Below are 20,803 nucleotides of genomic sequence, written 5' to 3' on the forward strand. Positions count from 1 at the left end.
GTTGCTAAGAAAAAAAAAGTAATAATCAAAATGTCCCAAACCCGTTTGGTCTCACAAGGAGGGCACCCACAGCTCCACGTGGGAAAAGCACATGGTCCTGCAACCCTCCAGCTCAGGATGATGGGCCTCTGAGCGTGCACCAGATGCCCAATTGGGTTGGGGAGAGAAAAGTTTGGAAGAATTTCTGCGGTACTGACAGCCAGTGGCTGGAAGAAGCCCCGTCTTCCTCTCAGATTGCCCCGGGCAGTCTTCACAGCTGGCATCCTTGCTGGCACCACAAGGGCTTCTGGCACCCTTGCTGGGCAGAGGGAATGAAAGGGCTCTGAGAGGAGCCCTGCTCGCCTGGGCCAGCCCAGCCTCTTGCCAGCTGCTTTTCCCGGACGAAGGGATCTGAAATGGACCCCTTTGGATCTGGAAAAAGAGGGGAAGGGCCCATCACATTTCAGTAGGAAAGGGAGAGAGAGCCCCAAAAACCCGTGAAGCAGAAGTCATGCAGAGCGAACAGGAGGCAGGAGGGTTGAAATTGTGCAGGGATATTTGTGTGTGTGTGTGTGTGTGAGTGTGAAAGAGAGAGAAAAACAAGGGCCGTGTCTTTTGCCAGTTTTTGTGATCCAGTCGGTCCGGTTTTGAACGACAGATCCTGAACTGGGCCCCCCCCCCCACCTTTCAAAGCTACTCTTGGTTGACCACAAGATAATATTTGCCTGTTTTTTTCCCCCCAAGTCCTCTAATAAAGAGTCACAAAAAGCCACAAGAATCAGGATTGGCTCTCGGTTGCTTTGCGGAGGTTTTTCTTAATCCAAATCAAATGTGTGTGACTTCTCTTAAAACGCCAATATTGTCAGGGGAGATTTCCTAATGTGTTTTATTTCGAAGGGTTTTGCAAAGTATCCAAGTTCATTTCCTCCTCTCCTCCTCCCCGATTTCTTATCCGGTAAATCCAAAGCACCTCCATAAAATCCTCTATTTTTTTTTAAAAAAGATCCAACTGAAAACGAATCGAATATATTTAAACTTTTCAAAGAGTAAGCGTACAAAAGATAGAAGTAAGAGTTTAAAAGGTGACACGGGAGTGCATTAAAAAAATAGACCTAAAGAATATACGATAGGAAAAACGGTAACGAGCTATTCAACATACGTGGCAAATATTCTTTTTTTAATCGTGTTAAGTGCTTCCCCAGCCTCCACACCATTCCTGTATCTTACCATATTATACATCATTTAGAACTATTTACATTGGCTGCTTTTTTAAAACCAAGATAATCGATCCAGCTTTTACATCTAGAGGTATAAAAGAAAGTATATCTTTGAAGGTCTAATTTTCCCACGCTTGTACATCAAAATACCTTGGAGTGTGTGTCTTAGTGTATATATGTATGTATGTGTGTGTGTTTGTGTGTGTGTACACACACATATATATATGAATGAATTACTTTGGAGAGAGACAGAGTGCGTGCATATGTGCGTATGTATATATACATATACATATACATACATACATACATACATACATACATACATACATACATATAGAAAGAAGCAGACATTCTGCGAACTCCGGAACTAAAATAATTAAATTTTTATTCTACTAAGCTTTCGTCAGCCATCTGCTGACATCGTCAGAGTATTAAACTACCATTACAGAGATCTCTGCCTTTATATGCAGTAATGGTAGTTTAATACTCCGACGATGTCAGCAGATGGCTGACGAAAGCTTAGTAGAATAAAATTGTAATTGTTTTAGTTCCGGAGTTCGCAGAATGTCTGCTTCTTTCTTTACAAATATACCTGGAACTCGAATTTTTAGAATAGTTTGTTATATATATATATATAACAAACCATTCTAAAAATTATATATATATATATACACACACATGAATTTTCAGTGTCTTTAAAAGTCATTTTCCCTTTTTTCGCTGTCACATTAAGAAAGAAGTACAAATTGCAAAAGAAGACTTGTAGCTAGATGAAACCAAAGGCTTTTTAAATGCCCCGGAGCCGATACTGCAGAATTCACGAGGTTCAGCATGAACGATATATATAAATTTAAGCTGAGATGAGCAAATTTGTTTTGCATCCATATTTTGTCCATATCTTACTAGGTCTCTCTCTCTCTCTTTTTTTCCTTCTTCCCCAAAAAATTCCAGGCTTTTGTCTTGCATGGCCCAGCCACCATTTGGGTTTGGAAATTTAATAAAAGAAAGTTGAGAGGTTACGAGGGACCTCCGCGGCGTGAGATGCCTTTCCTTCCGTCGTCTGCTCTCTTCTTCAACACGGGGTGATCTTGTGAATGCTTTGTAAGCAGGTCAGCAGGCGGTGGTACGGATTTCCCGGGGAAGAGACCACTTCGAAGATGGACTGAAAGGCTCTGCGATCCAATTCTTCGTCGATCTGATGCCTGTAAAAATCTATGGCCACCAGGCAGAACAAATTGAGGTCGACTTGTTCCGATTTTCCCATTCTGCTGATAATGTGTGGGAGACTTCGGGGGAAGAAGAAACGGAGTCAAGGATATAACCAAGAGGCACCTGGTTAAAACTTTGCGCGAAGTGTTACGAACTTTTAACTCAGTGCAACGAGGACAGGTAGATCTCGACTTACGACGGTTCATTTCGTGACCGTTCAAAGTTACAGCGGCCCTGGAAGAAGCGACTTACGACCGTCTTTCAGATGTACGACCGTTGCAGCGTCAAAATTCAGATGCTTGGCAACTGGCTCGTATTTATGACGGGCTGCATTGTCACGAGATCCGCTTTTGCGATCTTCTGACAAGCAAAGCTCACGGGAAATCCAGATTCACTCAACAATGGTGTCCCCCTAACTCAATCATGGCTAACCTTTTTGCGGGGGAGCGCAGGGGGGGTGTCACGTGCGCGCGTGCCTACACCCATAAATCTATGCGCCCCGCCCCCGTGCATGCGTGCACAATCACCTCCCTGCTCCCCCCACTCCTGGCACACAATGGTCTGGTGGGCCCATTTTTCTCTCTACCCAGGCTCCAGAGCCTTTCTAGGAATCTGGGGAGGGCGAAAACAGCCTTCCCTACCCCTCACAGAGGCCCTCCGGGAATGGCCCGTTTGCCAACTTCCGGTGGGACTGGAAGACCCATTTTTCCAGTGGGATCAAAAGTTTGCAAACGGGCCATTTTCGGCCTCCGGAGGGCCTCTGGGGTGGTGGTGGGGAAGGCTGTTTTCGCCCTCCCCAGGATCCTAGAAAGGCTCTGGAGTCTGGGGAGGGAGAAAAACAGGCCTTCCCCACCACCACCACCCCGAGGTCCTCCGGAGGCAGGAAACAACCTGTTTCCCTACTTCTGGTAGGCCCAGAAGGCCTGAAAATCAGCTGGCTGGCGCACGCATGCCAATATGGCTACGTGTGCCACAGGTTTGCCATCACGGCCCTAAAATTTTTTATCTGCAGTGATTCACTGAACCATTGTGGCAAGAAAAGTCTGGTCACACGGGGCAGAGCTCACTTGAGCAACAAATGCCTCACTTAGCAGGTTCGCTTAACAAGCAGGCTACAGACTTAACCCCTGCTGAAGTGACTTGCTTAGCAACGGTGGCAAGGAAGATTGTTAAATGGGACAAAACTCGCTTAATACACGCCTCACTCAACAACATAAATTTCTGTGGTGGTCATAAGTCAAGGACTACCTGTATTTCTCTCTCTCTCTCTCTCTCACACACACACACACGGATTTCCCCCTGGAAACCAAAGGGCTGTTCTTCCCTTCCAAAGGAGACTCTGCAAACCAAATAGTATATCTGTCAGAGGATATACCAAAAGGTGCGTTTTTTCAAGAGGCAATTGGACTTTTTGGTTTTTTTTCTGAAGACATTTCGCTTCCCATCCGAGAAACTTCTTCAGTTCTGACTGGATGATGGGGAATGGAAGGATTGATACTCCTTGCAGACAGCTGGTCATTTGCATCCTTTTAGAGGGTCATTGAGGCCACTTGGAGGTTTGTCTGTGTCCTCAGGGTCACCTGAGTGGTGCAAATGGGGTGGAGCCTTCTTGGAGCTGCTGAAAGGATCTGTGTTGTGGACTCCACACCCATCTGCACCACTCAGATGACCCTGAGGGCACAGAAAAACCTCCAAGTGGCCTCAATGACCCTCTAAAAAGGATGCAAATGACCAGCTGTCTGCAAGGAATATAAATCCTTCCATTCCCCACCATCCAGTCAGAACTGAAGAAGCTTCTCGGAATGAGAAGTGAAACGTCTTCAAAAGAAAAAGTCTTGGGAAAAAAAAGCACCTTTGGGACAACCATGAACCTGGACTGAGACTCTCCATAGACATCTGTCGGAGGATACATTCCTGAAATCCATTGGCTGGTGGAAGCGCTGACGAAAAAACAGGAAAGGCTCCACATCGCCATGGCGATCGGCGTCCGCTGCGTGAAGTTGGAGAGCGACAGCATCACCCAGTCTCGGACCATGGAGGACTGACCCGTCGTATGCAGGGACTGAAAGACCTGGAGAAACCAAGAGCCATCGTTTATCCTTCGGAAGTTCGGGAGAAGCCGTTAGGTTGAGGCGACAAATATCTAAAACGCTATTATTTCGGGGTGTGCTGATCGCGTTCCACATCCAGTAAGGGATTTTAGGCGTAACGATTTTTTTTTAAAAAATCTGTTACTTAAGAATACAGGTAATCCTCGATTTACGGCAATTCACTTAGTGACCATTCAAACTTGCAACAATGAAAAAAGTGACTAATGGCCATTTGTCACACTTAGAGCCGTTGCAGCATCCCCATGGTGACGTGATTTACATTCAAATGCTTGGGAACGGATTCATATTTACGATGGTCGCGGTGTCCCGGGGTCACGTGATCCCCTTTTTGTGACCTTGTGACCAGCAAAGTCACAAAGGGGGAATCCGGATTCACTTAACAACCGTGTTACCAATTTAAGAACTGCAGGGATTCATTTAACAAATGTGCCGAGGGAAGTTGTCCAATGGAGCAAAACTCACTTAATAAATTTCTCACTTGGGAACATAAATTTTGGGCTCAATTGTGGTTGTAATCCGAGGACTACATATATATATATAGATAACTAGCTAGCTAGATAATTAGATTAGATAGATAGACAGATAATTAGATTAGATAAATATAGATAGATAGATTAGATAGATATAGATAATTAGATAGATAGAAATAGAGATAATTAGATTAGACAGACAGACATTAGATAGAGATAATTAGATAGATGGACTGATAATTAGATTAGATAGATAGAGATAATTAGATATAGATATTAGATAGATACAGATATGGATAATTAGATATAGATAATTAGATTAGATAGATAATTAGATAGATAGACTGATAATTAGATTAGATATAGATAATTAGAGATAGATATAATTAGATATAGACAGATATAATTAGATTAGATAAAGATAATTAGATATAGAAATAGATATAATTAGATAGATTAGATAGACAGATAGACAGAGATAATTAGATTGACTGATAGATTAGATAAATATAATTAGATAGAGATATAATTAGATTAGATATATAATTAGATAGAAATAATTAGATAATTAGATAGACAGATAATTAATTAGATAGATATAGACAGATAATTAGACTGATAGATAGATAGATAATTGGATTAGATAGACAGACAGACAAGACAGAAAGAATGAGCCACCATGGCTTACCTTGTGCCACAAAACCTTACCTTGTAGAGTACTTTCGCCATAAATTGTGGGTAGGGTTGCTGGTTGGATAAAAATTCCCCAATCACTTTATTCATCACGTCTTGCGGGGGGAAAAAGTCATCCAGGAATTGAGGGAGGATCAGAGTTACCACTCGGGCTTCGAAGGGGAATCCTTTCCTGACCCTGCGGAGAGAGCCCGGCCATCAGTCTCCAGGGCCGGCCGGTCAGCCAGCGCCTCCCTCCGAGTCTTCTCCCTGACTTCAGGGGCCCCCAATGACAGAACTGCCATCGTAGGTTTGAGCTTCGCATTTGGCTAGCTGCCAGTCTGCCATGATGGGAGGGGGGGGGAAGGCTAACTACTCGTCGTACCATCACGAGACACCAGCTTAAGGTCAAAGCGCTGGGAACGGAAGGCAACGGCTCACCAGCCCGCCCCCTGTTGAAGAGACAGTTCCCAAAACAATTTATTCAAATATAATTGGACAATAAGAGACCAAGGGGTAGGGGGGAGGAACTGGACAGGGAAAGTTAACCAGAAATTTCAATTCTGGCTTTGCTATACGGTCATCCATTTGACCTTTAGTAAAGTAAACCTTTCACACCAAATGGGAGTCGAGGGTCTTTCTTCATTAAGGGACGAAGTTGGGGCAAGACTGACACCCGGCCCTCCCACAGAAGTTTTCCAAAATGTGCTACCTGCACCAGGATGGCAACTAACAGCAGAAAGCACAACAGAGCAAGTGGAAACACAATGTGGGTCCTCCCCATAGTGCTGTGGTCCGTCGGCAGGCTGCAGAGCTGGCAGTGGAGTTGGAGAGTGAGGAGGCTGGGGAGGAACATGGGCCAGTCCTGGAGTCTGGGGAAGGCTTGGACGAGGGCTCTGCGTCGTTGGCAGAGATGGGGCCAGGGCCATCTGGGAGTTATGTGCTGCCTCCAGAGCCTCCAGAGTCTGACGTCAGCGAGGCAGAGGAACAGGGGGAGCCTGTTCCCAGTGTGTGCATGCGCAGAGCTGCCAGAAGGCAAGAACAGTTAAGACAAAAGGGGCGACTTGGGAGTAAGGCTTCGAGATGATTGGCCCCTCGCATAAGACATAAAGGAGGAGCAAAGGCACGTGAGCCTTTGCAGGAAGCAACTTTGTTCGTGCTGGTTGGTTTAAATTCTGAAGCTCCGTTTTGACTCTGTGCTCCGTGTGGCCTTGCAAAACTAATTGCCAATTTCCTTGTGGCCATTTTCTTCGTGGAAGCAAAGGATGCTTGAAGCAGGCCCACCGAGTGCACCCGGGGCAACTTCGCTCTCTCTCATCTAAAGGTAGTCCTCGACTTACAACAGTTCATTTAATGACCGTTTGAAGTTTCAATGGCACTGAAAAAAGTGACTTAGGGCCCTTTGTCGCACTTAACGACTGTTGCAGCATCCCCATGATCACATGATCAAAATCCAGACACTTGGCAACTGCCATTTATGACGGTTACAGTGTCCTAGGGTGGTGTGATCCCTCTTTTGCGACCTTCTGACGAGCAAAATCAATAGGGAAGTCCGATTCACTTAACAACCGGGTTATTGACTTATCAACTGCAATGATTCACTTAACAACTGAGTCAAGAAAATGGGGCAAACCTCACTTCACACAAATGTCTCACAAGAACAGAAGTTTTGGGCCCCGTAGTGGTCGTAGGTCGAGGACTACCTGTATTCTGTGGGCTTTCTGAGACATTCCCTTTACAAGCTCAGTTGCCCAGAATGATATCAAGTCATCCCATTCTGAGGAGGCTGCTTCTAGGCCCTTCTTGTCCTGGGTGTCAGCCCAATTACTCCCTCTCTGCCTCCAAAGACCAAGGAAAGGGGGACTGTCCGGGATTCACAAGAGGAACGGTGGGAGAGAGGGGATGGTTCTGTGCTTGCAGTGGGGCCGCGCTATTGTGCGTGCAGCTCCATTTACACACACAACAGGTGCATGCGCCCGCCACTCACGTAGATGAGTGCAGCCCAGTTTTGAACCGGTCAAGGCCCGGTGCTGGGCCGTGGCCCAGAGATTGGGGACCCCTGGTTTATACAATCACATTTATAAATGGAAAATAATTGGGAAATTGTATTTGTTTTGTGCAGGGACTAATTCTTCCTGGCTTTGTGTTCCTACCGGTCAAAGAGGACAGATACTCGCTCCATTGCCACGATGACCGATTCGCTGTCCGGAGCTGCCGAGTGGGGATCAGCGCTTCGTCCGGGACTGACTTTCTCTTTTCCTAAAGCCGCAATCGGGAGTAGGTGGGCGGGTGATAAAAATAAGAATCGTTACTACAATCTCGTGAGATCGATCAAAGAGAATTGACAAGAAAGGAAGATTGACAGAACGCAGTGTCAGCTGTGAAGGGTTTCGGTGATGTCTGAGCTGAGTTGTTTTCGTGCAGATGCCTTGTTATCCGACCAGGAAAACTGACAGCTCTGAAGTTGCTCCCTAGGTCAGGTAACGAAGCATCTGCAGAAAAACAACTCAGCTTAGAGACAAACAAGGATCTACAAAACCAGGATTGTTGAGAAAAACAAATTGAAGGTCACTGCAGTCGTAAAGATCGATTCATTTTGAGCCAGCCGTAAAAAGCCTAATCCCGTGATGAGGTGGCACGCAACGCCCTCTCTGTGGACACACGAGCCGTTGCCCCAGTTCAGCTCCGCCGTGCATACGCACACGCCTCCTGCCGGCCACCTGGTCTTTGGGTCTCTGCCGCGCATGCACGGGTGGTGGGGTGTGTGAGGGGGGCCACGCGTGCATTGCGTTTTGGGGTTCAGGCTCTTTGGGCACTCGGTCCAGAAAAGGTCAACACTGTCCTAGTCCCACACTTGTCCCACTGGCACATGAATTAAACACAAGCATTTGCTTGTTAGGATGAATGGTGCGGTGGCCTAGACGTGGAGCTCTCGCCTCACAATTGGGAGGTTGAGAGTTCGATCCTAGGTAGAGACTGATATTTCTCTCTCTGGGCACAATGAGAATATATCTGCTGGGGAAAAAACTCTGCACTGGTGACAGGAAGGGCATCTGGCCAGTAAACACTCGGCTCCATTCAGTTACCCAGACTCCTCTCCGCAAGGGATTATGGGGTCATTAAAAGATGATGATTTGGTTGCTAGGATGGAAGACAATACGAGTGGTCCTCGACTTACAACCGTTTATTTAGTGACCGCTCAAAGTTACAACAATACTGAAAGGAGTGAGTTATGATCGGTTTTTTTTTCACACTTAGGATTGCAGTAAGTGCAATATCACAAATTCACACTGCAGTATCTCCACAGTCATTTGATCACAATTCAGATGCTTGGCACGTGATCATCTTTTTCAACCTTCCGATGAGCAAACCATGTTACTAACTTAACAGCCGCAGCGATTCGTTTTAACGGCGGCGGCGAGAAAGATCGTAAATTGGGACAAAACTCACTCAACAAATGTTTCATTCAGCAACGGAAATTTGGGGCTCATTTGCGGTCGTAAACCGGATACCCATGTTTCTCACTTTTTTTTTTCCTTCTGAGTCAGGGGATCGTGGCCTAAACAACAAGTCGCTGAGAAGGGCAAGGAAACGACAAAAACCGCTTTACCTGTGTACATGCAGCTCAGCATGAGTCCCAAGGCGGCCATGGCTCTGTGCGGACTGAGGACGTTCACCCGGTCCACGCTCAGTTTCACCAGCGCTTCGCAGTCCGGCGGAGAGAGCTGCTCCGAAAGCAGGAGCCTTTCCAGACCTCTGATCACACAGTGATAGATCACCGATGGGGTGGATCCCTCGTTTTCGGATAGCATCACTCCGCACATCTGGAAGAGACGAGAAAATGTCAGATCTGCCATCGCGTCACGCCGGGCCCAGTTTGCTTTGATAGCAGCCTGTCCTGAAATGGGGGGGTGGGGGGGAATAGAGGGACACAGGGATGACCGGAACCAGAGGTGCCAATCAGACACAACGGTTGAACCACCCAAAGACACAGGCGTGGGAACCACATGCGAAGAGGGACCAAACTTCAGAACGGTTACCAAAACTACTCATTTGAACCTCACTGGACGCAAACAGGATGATGAGGGGGAAGGCCTGGCTGAGGGGGAAAAATACCGGGTTTACGCGGGAATCCTCAGATCTGGCTTGTAATCACTTGCCTTTAGTAAAAATAGAGGTAGCCCTTAACTTGCGACTAAAAATTCCTTTTGTTAAGTGAGACATTTGTTAAGTGAGTTTTGTCCCGTTTTACCACCTTTCCTGCCACGGTTGTTAAGTGAATCGCGGCAGTTGATAAGTTAGTAACCCGGTTGTTAAATGAACATCTGCTTCCCCCACTGACTTTGTTGGTCAGAAGGTCGCAAAAGGGGATTGTGTGACCTTGGGACGCAGCAACGGTCCTAAATATGAACCCGTTCCCAAGCCTCCAAATTTTGATCACGTGACCATGGGGATGCGGCAAAGGTCGTAACTTTGAAAAACGGTCGTTAAGTCACAGGGTTCAGTGCCGCTGTAACTCTGAATGGTCAATAAACGAATTGTTGAAAGTCGAGGACTATCTGTACGCCTTTCACTACGAGTGGAGTCGAGGGTCTTTCTTTCCTAAAGGCCCAAGTTGGGACAGGCCTGACACAAAGGATGGCTGAGCAAAATTTTGAGACTGGCCAATGCAAGGCGCGAGGATCGGCTAAGGCTTTTCACTTCAGCCTTTCCTCGAAGGCCACGTGGGAAACTGTTGTGGTCCGCCAGCAGCCTGCGGAGCTGGCAGCAGAGTCAGACAGTGAGGAGGCTGAGGAAGAACATGGGCCAGTCCTAGAGGCTGGGGAAGGCTCGGATGAGGGCTCTGCGTCGGAGGCAGAGATGGGGCCAGGGCCATCTGGGAGAGATGTGCGGACTCCGGAGCCTCCAGAGCCTGACAGCAGAGAAGCAGAGGAACAGGAGGAGCCTGTTCCTAGTGCACGCATGAGAAGAACTGCCAGAAGGCAGGAGCAGCTAAAGCAAAAAGGACGACTCAGGAGTAAGGCCAGGAGATGATTGGCCCCTCCCATAAGGCTTAAAAGACCAGCAACGGCTCTTGGGCTCTTTGTCGGAAAACAACGTTGATAGACTTGTTCTTGTCTTGCTGCATTTATTTCTTGTCAGCGTCTTCTGAACTTCTGCCAAGAAAAGCCTTTGGCAGGTTGCCCAATTAGACCAAGGTTGGTGATAAGGCTGAAGAATTTGTGTTACGAAGAATTTGTTTTGAATTAGTTCGGACTACGCTGAGAATGAGTTACTTCTCAGCTGTTCTAATAAAATCTGTTTGTTGAGAACTGATTGCGTCTGCTAATACCTACTTGGGCCTGGGTCACAACAGAAACTCTCCGGAGGCCTCAACTCTACCTGAATAATTCCGGAAGAGAATTCAGGTCCGACGTCAGCCGGGTAATTTTCGATTAAGTAGAAGGCCACTGCGCACATGACCAAGATGTGTTGCTGGTTGTGGAGATTCACACAGCTGTTAAAGAGACCAAAAAAAAATAGTTCAACATACGACAGAGATCAGTATTAAAAACACTCTCTTCTTTCATTTTTCTACTGAAGAAATGCAAAAGAGGACCTAACCATTCCTTAAAAGAAGCAATTACAGGTAGCCCTCGACTTACAACAGTTCATTCAAACTTACAATGGCACTGAAAGACGCGACTTACGATCGATTTTCACACTTACAACCTTTGCAGCATCCTGATGATCATGTGATCAAAATTTGGACGCTTGGTGACTGACTCATATTTGTGACGGTTGCTGTGTCCCGGGGTCTCCTGCTTCCCTTTTGTGACCTCAATGGGGAAGCCCGATTCACTGAACAATTGGGGTTATTAACTTATCGGGCTGCATGGATTCACTTACCAACTAAGAGTACCACACACGCACCCCCACAGACAGCCCGGAGTTAATAAGCCACACAACAAAACTCTTTGAAGATAAAGCTGGCAGCAACCCAGTGGCTAGCTGCCAATTCAGACTTTACTCACACAAAACAAAGATTAGACTGCAAGCATTCCAGTAAAACAGGCAGAGTTTCAACAATACAAGGATTGATCCAAATGCAGTCCGATAAAGCAGGCAAAGTCCAGTAATGCAGAGATCATGGATTATTTCCAGTTTTTGCTCGTCACAAACTGAACCGGCCACCACACCCACATTTATACCCTGTGGGGTGTGGTCCAGTGACTCAGCTAATCTCTGGCATGCCTTCCCCTCTGCTGCGCACGCTTCTCCCTGCGCCTCTGCCGAGGATCCAGCCAGCACTTATCTTCTTCGTCGCTGTCCACCTGTGGCTGCGGGGACGTGCTTGGCTCTGAGCCTATCTTTGGCCTTCGGTGTCCTCCGGAGGCATTGCCAGAGAGGAGGGTCCTGGAGAGGGAGGCCTTGCCAACTCCTCTCCCTCACTCTCAGAGTCTGCATCTGTCGATAGCCCAGGCTCAGGCAACGGAGCCACAACAACTAACAGTAAATAGCCAAGAAGTACTCCCGCCAACATCCACAGGGCCAGCCGCTAGAATATAAATTGAGAGCGCTCCTCGCCCTCCTCACACTGATGATGTTACCTAGTTGGGTCATGAAAGGTCTTCAAGAAAACTACCAAGCTCAGAGAGCACCAAGCACCCTTCGTTTCAACCCTGAGCTACAAATATTCTCCTTTACCAGGAACTAAAGTTTCTCGGGGCTGTTTTAGCATTTCAATAAAACGCCTCTTCCACCACTCCAAAATAGATAACACGTTAGGTTTTGATGCGTGGTTTTTTTCCCCCTCCACAATTCTGTCCCTCGCGGGCCCCCACCCCACCCGTCAGATGATAAGTTTAGCGAGGAGTTTCTTCTATCAAGACCTACTGGGCTACGCCACGCAGATTGGAAAGCAGGTATTCGGTGATGACCGGAATAAGTTGCTTCGCCGTCTCGTCCAGGAGATCGCACTCCAAAATGTACAGGATGCCGTGCAGCGCGCCAATTCGGCTCGGCATGTGCGTGCTGCGGAGCGTCGATTCGAGCAAGCGGCTGACGGGCTCCGCCACCGCTTTATCCTGATGGAACGCAAGGAAGACAAAGGGGTGTGTGTGTCAGTTTGAATTTAGGCCAGGGCCTTTCAGGATTGGGACGGCTTGTAGGCAGGGAGGGAGCAGGATGACCAAGAGAGGTTAAACAGTGAACTTGAGAGCCAGAGTTCAGGCGATGAGCAAGAACCACCCCCTCCTGATCCACGAGCATGGAGAGTGGAGAGAAGACGAGAACAGCGCAGGCTGACCTGACTACTTGGGAGGAGAGCGCCCTGCCCCTCTTTACAAAGCACACCTGAAGACTGAGACTTAAGGAGATGCTGTGAGGAGTGGGATTTGTCGGCAACAAATGCTGAATTCCTGGAGTGTTGAGTGCCGAAATTTGAACTTTCCTGGATTCCTTGCATTCTTTCTGGATTTCTGGATTAATCGCCTTGCTCCTTTGCTTCCTGGACTACTCAAATTGCTCTGCTGGATTTCTTGCTTTGCAGCCGTGCTGCTCACAGCATTGGGCTGGACTATTTGCAGCCAGAGGCTGCTTGAGGTATGCATGCGTGCATGTCATCACTTTGCTCTGGGACGTGTCAGAAATGTGGGAGTGTTTGGGGCAATTTGGAGCAATAAAGGGGCGGTTTGAACTGCCAGCTGCCTGTGATTCTCCAAAAATCTTACCATGCCAAGAACAGCTGCTGCTTTGCACATAGCGGGGACCAAATACTGAAGAAGGATCTCGTCTTCCGACGGATGGACTTTCCGCAGTTCAGTTAACGTTGCGTACATCATTTCAAACTGATTTCTCTCCGTAAATAAGTCAGAGACGGCTAAAAGCTGCGAAGATATAAGCCAGAAAACGAATGAAAATAAGCGGGACCTTTAACGTCGTAAATCTTACGTATTAGCATAACAGTTTAGGCAGAAGGAAGCCTGGAAAGGAAATGTTTAAATACAGGTATTTAATATAGATTTACAAGAAGTTCATTTAGTGACCATTCAAAGTCACTAAACATCACTTGTGGGGGGGGGAGTGACCGATGAGCCGTTTTCACACTTAATGACCATTGGAGCATGGACACGGGATCAAAATTCAGACACTTGCCTATTGACTCATATTTACGACGGTTTCAGTGTCCCGGGATCACGTGATCCCCTTTTAGTGACTTTCTGACAAGCAAAGTCAATAGGAAAACCAGTTTCACTTAACAACTGGCATGCAATTAGCAACAGCAGTGTCGGTTTGACTCTGGGGGCTCTGGAATCCGCGCATCACTCCCAGACGGCCCTGGCTCCATCTCTGCCTCTGACGCAGAGCCCTCGTCCGGGCCTTCCCCAGACTCCAGGACTGGCCCGTGTTCCTCCCCAGCCTCCTCACTGTTTGACTCCGCTGCCAGCTCTGCAGGCTGCTGGCGGACCACAACACCGAACTCATCTGTACCGTCAACAATTCAAAGCGTGATTTATGAGAACGAAAAGACTGAAAAGCTTACGGATCGGACCACTTCGCTGATCAGGGTAACCGGCGTCTTCTTGTTGGGGCTGGATGGGAGAATCCATTGACTGTATAATTCCAGCAGGAACTGGGAACACGAATGAATGTCTACCCCAGCGCGGTGCTTCCTACAAATCAAGAGAAGTTAAATAAGTTGACAGAAATCCATTGTAAATATTAAGAGTCGTGATGGTGGCGAATACCTGTAACTCGGGTATAGGATGAGGGTGGAAGTTCGTTCTCAGAGCTCGTGGGTTGGTTCCACAGGTGGTATTCAGCCGGTTTGGACCGGTTCACCCGAACCGATAATGGAAATCACGCCTCAGCTCTGTGTTGTCCTATTTAGGGACATATTTGAGGCCTGGCAAAGGTGTGGAAGGCAGGCACATGGGCAAAGCAGGTGCACATGTGCATGAAGTGAGCGTGCACGCGGGGCTAACCAGTAGCAACATAATGTGCAATCCACCGCTAGCTAGTTCTCGAACGTTTCATTACCACCACGCTCAGGAATTCTAGGAGTTGAAGTCCACAAGTCATAAAAAGGGCCATAATTCTCTACATCTCTGCTGTCTGGGGTGCCGGAAATCTCTTGTCATGAGCTGCAAGAGCTAGCTCTCTCTCTTCTTTTGTCACTGCTACTATACAAGCTCATTTGGGGGTCATTTCTTCTCCCCCCCCCTGCAGTTTGGGACTGTAGGAAATGGCTTCAGATCACTTCCTTGTTCCTTAAAAGTGATTGCAACTGGTCATTCCTGGTCACATACAAACCAGCTTCATTCGTAACAGAATAACAGAGTTGGAAGCAGTGGTGAAATGTAAAATTTGCTACTACCGGTTCTGTGGGCGTGGCGTGGTGGTGGGGGTGGGTAATGTGACTGGGTGGGCGTGGCCAACTTTTTTAAAAAAAAAACTTTTAAAAGCATTTTTTCTACAACCTCAAGAGGTTGCAGAAAAAAATGCTTTTAAAAGCCTCTGACGATCCCAGCTGAGCCGCCCGATCATCAAGATCATTTAAAAATTTTAATATTGATTTTAAATTGACAAGTTTTAAATTACGGGCCAAATTTATAAATTATTTTAACTTTATTTTTAACTGTGATGTTATGTATAGATGTTTTTATTTTGGCTGTTCACCGCCCTGAGTCCGAAAGGAGAAGGGCGGTATAGAAATTTGAATAATAAATAAATAAATAAATAAGAGGCTTTTTTTTTACTTTTAAAAGCATTTTTTCAGCCGAAGAGGTTGCAGAAAAAATGCTTTTAAAAGCCTCTGACGATCCCAGCTGAGCTGCACGATCATCAGAGGCTTTTTTTTTTTTTTACTTTTAAAAGCATTTTTTCAGCCGAAGAAATGCTTTTAAAAGTTTTTTAAAAAAGCCTCTGATGATCTCGCGGCTCAACTGGGCATGGGGAGGGGGGCAGGGATTTTTGCTACCATGCGCCACCATGGCTACCGGATCAGGTGATCCGGTCTGAACCCTGCTCAACCAGGAACCACCCTATGAAGTGGGTTGGGCTGACAGAGAGTGAATCCAATTGTTACCCAGCTGGCTTTCAGGCCTAAGGTGGGACTAGAACTCACTGTCTCCCAGTGACAGGGATCCAAAGATACCCAGTCAACATTCATGCCTAAGACGGACTAGAACTCACCATCCCCTAATTGGCGAACCTTTTTGGCACCGAGTGCCAAAACGGGAACACATGTGGGGGGCACCGCCAGAAACCGGAAGAGCAATTCCCCAGCGCGCATGTGCGCTGGTCACCTAGTCTTCCAGTTTCTAGCACACGCGTGTACAAGACCAGCTGGCCAGAAACTCAGGTTCCTCGCACATGCATGCGTTGCCATAAGAAAAGCTACAGGCAGTCCTCGACCTACAACCGCAATTTCAATGAGACAGCTGTTAACCTGAATTTTGCCCCGTTTTACGACTTTTCTCGCCACCCGTTAACTTGGCTGGTCAGACGGTCGCAAAAGGGGATCCCGTTAATTCTCCGGAATATCGCAACTGTCGTAAATGTGAGTCAGTTGCCAAGCCTCTAAAGGTGCTTTTTCTCAAGAGGCAACTGGACTTTTCTGGTTTTTATTCGAGGACATTTCGCTTCCTGATCCAAGAAGCTTCTTCCGCTCTGACCTGGAGGAGTGAGAATCTCCATGTCCGATCGTGGGGATGCTAAAAGGTCGTAAGTGTGAAAAACGGTCATAAGTCACTTTTTTTCAGAGTGGTTGTGACTTCGAACGGACCCTAAACGAAGTGTTGTAAGTCAAGGACTCCCTGTATTGACTAATTAAGATATGGGAATTTCACCTCGAATCAGAAAGCTTCGAAGTTATTCTCAACCGAAACTCTCGGATGGGCCCACGCAGAGAGATAAAATGAATTTTTTAAAAAAGAGACATACCTGGAATTGATGGGGGAGGAAGGGGGCGAGGAAAGGGCAGGCATGTCGCTCTCATCATCTTCGTCTTCGCCCCATTCTTCTTCCCGCAACGGGGTAATGCTATTTCCCAGCCACACAGAATGGATGGAGACCTGCAGGCAAAAAAAATTACCGTATTTTTCAGAGTATAAGACACACTTTTTCCCCCCTAAAAGAGGGTGAAAATTTAGGTGCGTCTTATACACCGAATGTAGCCCCACCCACCCGCCGGCCCCCACCCTTTGGCCTCTGCCTCCCAGCAATTTACCTCCTTGCAGCAAGCAGCAAACAGCCCGTTTCAGCTTCAGCACAACCTGAATAGCACAAGCAGCTGATTGTCAGTTGGATCGGCCTCCCGACCATCAGCTGTTTCAGGCTGCAGGGATTGCCATTGCTTATTGCAGCGGGGGCCTCCGCTGTTTGCTGCAAGGAGGCAAATTGCTGGGAGGCAGAGGCAGATTTCCCCCCTCCTTGTTTTCCTCCCCAAAAAAGGTAAGTGCATATTATAGTCCGGAGCGTCTTATACTCCGAAAAATTCGGTAAAAGTAAAGAAAAAAAAAAGATTGAAAACAATTCTTGAGCTCCTTAAAGGCGTACATCAATGTAACAAAACATCACCCTCAATTACAGCATAGAATAGGTCAAGTAATGACGACACCAAAATGCCGTTTACGGGTAGTTCTCGACGTACGACCAAAAACCGAGGCTCAAAATTTTCGGTGGGCACAAGCGTTTAAAATCAATTTCGTGACCCTTTCTTGCCACCGTTGTTAAGCAAGTCGCTGAAGTTGTTAAGTCACCCGGCTGTCAAGGGAATCTGGCTTTCCCTGTCGACTTTGCTTGTCGGAAGGTTGCAAACGGGGATCGTGTGAGACATTCCCCCCCCCTCCCTGGGACGTTGCGAACGTCGTAATATAGGAGTCGGTTGCAAAACGTCCGAATATAAATCATGTGATCACGGGGGATGCTGCAATGGTCGTAAGTGTGAAAATGGCCAGAAGTTCCTTTGGTTCAGTGCCGTTGTAACCTCAAACGGTCGCTAAACGAACAGCTTGCGCGTCGAGGACTGCCTGCATTTTAGGGATCCGAAAATGACTCTGTTTTCTTTACTTAACAGACATTTCAACAAACCTGTCCTAGTTTGTAGCTCATATTTCCCATTTCACGCTCCGTATTGATCTGAAGCAGCAGCTTCTCGTGGCTGATGAGGGAACCTGAAAGGAAAAGAAGAAACGTAATCGGGATGGCCAGAGTCTCCGTTTATTCATCTGTTGGACTGATAAAAGGAGCCGAAAGGGGGTGAAACCCCACAGATCTCCAGTTGTTCTGCCCCAGCTACGGATCCCAAAGAACGCAGCACACACAAAGTCTGTACAAAACTTAAATTTACTAAAATAACTCAGTCTTTTTCAAACAAAGACTGTTAATAAACTTTCTTAACAGCCTACAAGAAACCAAAGATAAAGTAATCACAATCTTACTAGGGTTGGCCGAGAGCCCAGAAGCAATTTGCAGAGAATCCAGACGCGAAGGAGAGTGAACTAAAGTTGTTCCCTACAAATTGCTTCAGTCGGCGTTCCTCCTTAAATAGGCCAAGGGAGTGGCCAATTAGCCCCAAGCCTGACTCTCGAGGAGACCTCCTCCTAAGGAGCCACTCCTGCCTTTTGGCAGTTCTGCGCGCCCGTGCATCGAGAAGAGGCTCCTCCTATTCTTCCTCTTCACTTGTGGGAGCTTCTGGAGGTTCTGAAGGCCCTGGCTGAATCCCCGCCTCTGGCACCACATCTTCTCCAGCCTCCTCATTGTCTGACTTGAGTGCCAGCTGCACAGGCTGCTGGCGCAGCACCACACCAGCCTCCTCGTTGTCAGAATCAGCTACAATCTGCACAGGCCGCTGACGGGCCACAACACCAGTCCCTGATCTGGAGGATGGCTTGGCCTGCAAGAAGAAACTGAGGAGGAGGATTCTCTCCTCTCGTCTGTTCCTGGAGGGGAGGAGGGGATGTCAGGCCCCCATCGAAGCATGAATCTGCAGGGGAAGACGAGCCTGAATTGGAGCAGATGGAGGTGGAGGGGGCGGCTTTGTTGGCTCCGGAGGAATGTGGGGAGGAGCAGGCCAAGTCAGGCCAGGGCCTTTCAGGATTAGAACAGCTTGTAGGCAGGGAGAACCAAGAGAGGCTAAGGAGTGAACATGAGAGACAGAGCAAAGGCCATGAGCAAGAACCACCCCCTCCTGATCCCAGAGCATGGAGAGTGGAGAGAAGGCAGGAACAGTGCAGGTTGACCCAACTACTCAGGAGGAGAGTGCCCCGCCCCTCTTCACAAGGCACACCTGGGGACTGAGACTTAAGGAGACGCTGTGGGGAGGGGCATTTGTCAGGAACAAATGCTGAATTCCTGGAGTGTTGAGTGCCGACGTTTGAACTTTCCTAAATTCCTTGCATTCTTTCTTGATTTCTGGATTACTTGCCTTGCTCCTTGGATTCCTGGACTCCTTGACTTGCCCTGCTGGATTTCTTGCTTTGCAGCCATGGTGCTCACAGCGTTGGGCTGGATTATTCGCAGCCCAGAGGCTGCTTGAGGTGTGAGTGCGTGCGTGTCATCACTTTGCTCTGGGACTTGCCAGAAACGTAGGAGCATTTGGGGCAATTTGGAGCAATAAAGGGGCGGTTTGAACTGCCAGCTGCCTTTGTTGCCTCTGTGCCATGCCCCGGGTCATCACCCAGGGATTCACTGAACAACTGTGGCAAGAACTCACTTAACAAATGTCACACTTAATGACAGAATTTTGGGGGGGGCTCAATTGTGGTCGTAAGTCGAGTAAGTTGTCCCCAATTAAAAATGCAGAATTAGCCGTGAGCTTTTTAACGTTGAGCTAGACTTGATTTCTCTTCCCAAATCCAAGCATGCCTAGCGTGGGGCATCTCTTTCTGTGTTTCTGCATGTAGTGCAATGATTGTTGGGATACTGACAAATATATAAATCATCGTTTACCTGTGGTAGAGGGGGCCAGGGACGGAACAGGGTCCCACATCTGATATACATGGTGGCAAGCAACATTGTCTCTCTTAGAGGCCATTTCTTGGATTTCTTGCTCGACAATTCCTCGGATAATGTTCAATTTTCTCCCGAACCTGATATTCAGTGGAAAAAAAATGCATTGTTGAATAATAATATTGTCAATTCAGCGAGACGTTTTAAAACAGATTCCTTTTTTCCCCCCTCCTGAAAGCACGTGACATTTACAACTGAAATGGGCTACGAGGAGTCCTCAGCTTACGACAGTTCACTGTAGGGACCCTTGAAAGTTAACTCAAGATTTAAAGCACAACAGTTCTTCAAAAGAGAGAGAGAGAGAGAGAGAAAATAAAGGAAGAAAACGGCTTTTGATCCTTTTGAATCACTTGTTGGGATTAGAAGGGATTTGTCCATGATTGACCTCCCGCTGCTTAAAGTCACCACAATGTAAAAAAGATGTGGAGACTGTAGAAAGAGTGCAGAGAAGAGCAATAAAGATGATTAGGGGACTGGAGGCTAAAACATATGAAGAACAGTTGCAGGAACTGGGTATGTCTAATGAAGAGAAGGACTAGGGGAGACATGATAGCAGTCTTCCGATATCTCAGGGGCTGCCCCAAAGAAGAGGGAGTCAAGCTATTCTCTTCTACTCTATTCTTCATTCGTCTACTCTACTCTTATTCTTCATTCCTCTACTCTACTCTACATTCCTCTATTCTACTCTATTCTTCATTCCTGTACTCCTCTTCATTCCTCTACTCTATTCTTCATTCCTCTACTCTACTCTATTCTCCATTCCTCTACTCTACTCTATTCTTCATTCCTCTACTCTACATTCCTCTACTCTACTCTATTCTTCATTCCTCTACTCTACTCTACTCTACATTCCTCTATTCTACTCTACATTCCTCTATTCTACTCTATTCTTCATTCCTGTACTCCTCTTCATTCCTCTACTATTCTTCATTCCTCTACTCTACTCTACTCCTCTACTCTACTCTACTCTACTCTACTCTACTCTACTCTACATTCCTCTATTCTACTCTATTCTTCATTCATCTACTCTACTCTTCATTCCTCTACTCTACCCTATTCTTCATTCCTCTACTCTACTCTATTCTTCATTCTTCTACTCTATTCTACTCTTCATTCCTCTACTCTACCCTATTCTTCATTCCTCTACTCT

At 47.0% G+C, this 20,803-nt stretch overlaps 1 protein-coding gene across 1 annotated transcript in view; it reads right to left on the reverse strand.

Annotated features, from left to right (window-relative positions):
• Positions 1–1,792: 1,792 nt before the first annotated feature.
• Positions 1,793–20,803, reverse strand: part of HTT (huntingtin) — a 103,458-nt gene continuing 84,447 nt past the window's right edge. The window contains 12 exon segments of the mRNA XM_070948925.1: positions 1,793–2,482; positions 4,316–4,476; positions 5,695–5,857; positions 7,812–7,917; positions 9,269–9,482; positions 11,041–11,155; positions 12,535–12,725; positions 13,371–13,526; positions 14,183–14,312; positions 16,585–16,715; positions 17,734–17,816; positions 19,594–19,733. Of these exon segments, the coding sequence (XP_070805026.1) occupies positions 2,269–2,482; positions 4,316–4,476; positions 5,695–5,857; positions 7,812–7,917; positions 9,269–9,482; positions 11,041–11,155; positions 12,535–12,725; positions 13,371–13,526; positions 14,183–14,312; positions 16,585–16,715; positions 17,734–17,816; positions 19,594–19,733 (1,804 nt within the window). The 3' untranslated portion in view covers positions 1,793–2,268.

Source organism: Pituophis catenifer, unplaced genomic scaffold (genome assembly GCF_029215685.1).
Source record: "Pituophis catenifer annectens isolate HBS135680 unplaced genomic scaffold, rPitCat1.0.hap2 SCAF_8, whole genome shotgun sequence".
In the NCBI taxonomy this organism is placed as follows: domain Eukaryota; kingdom Metazoa; phylum Chordata; class Lepidosauria; order Squamata; family Colubridae; genus Pituophis; species Pituophis catenifer.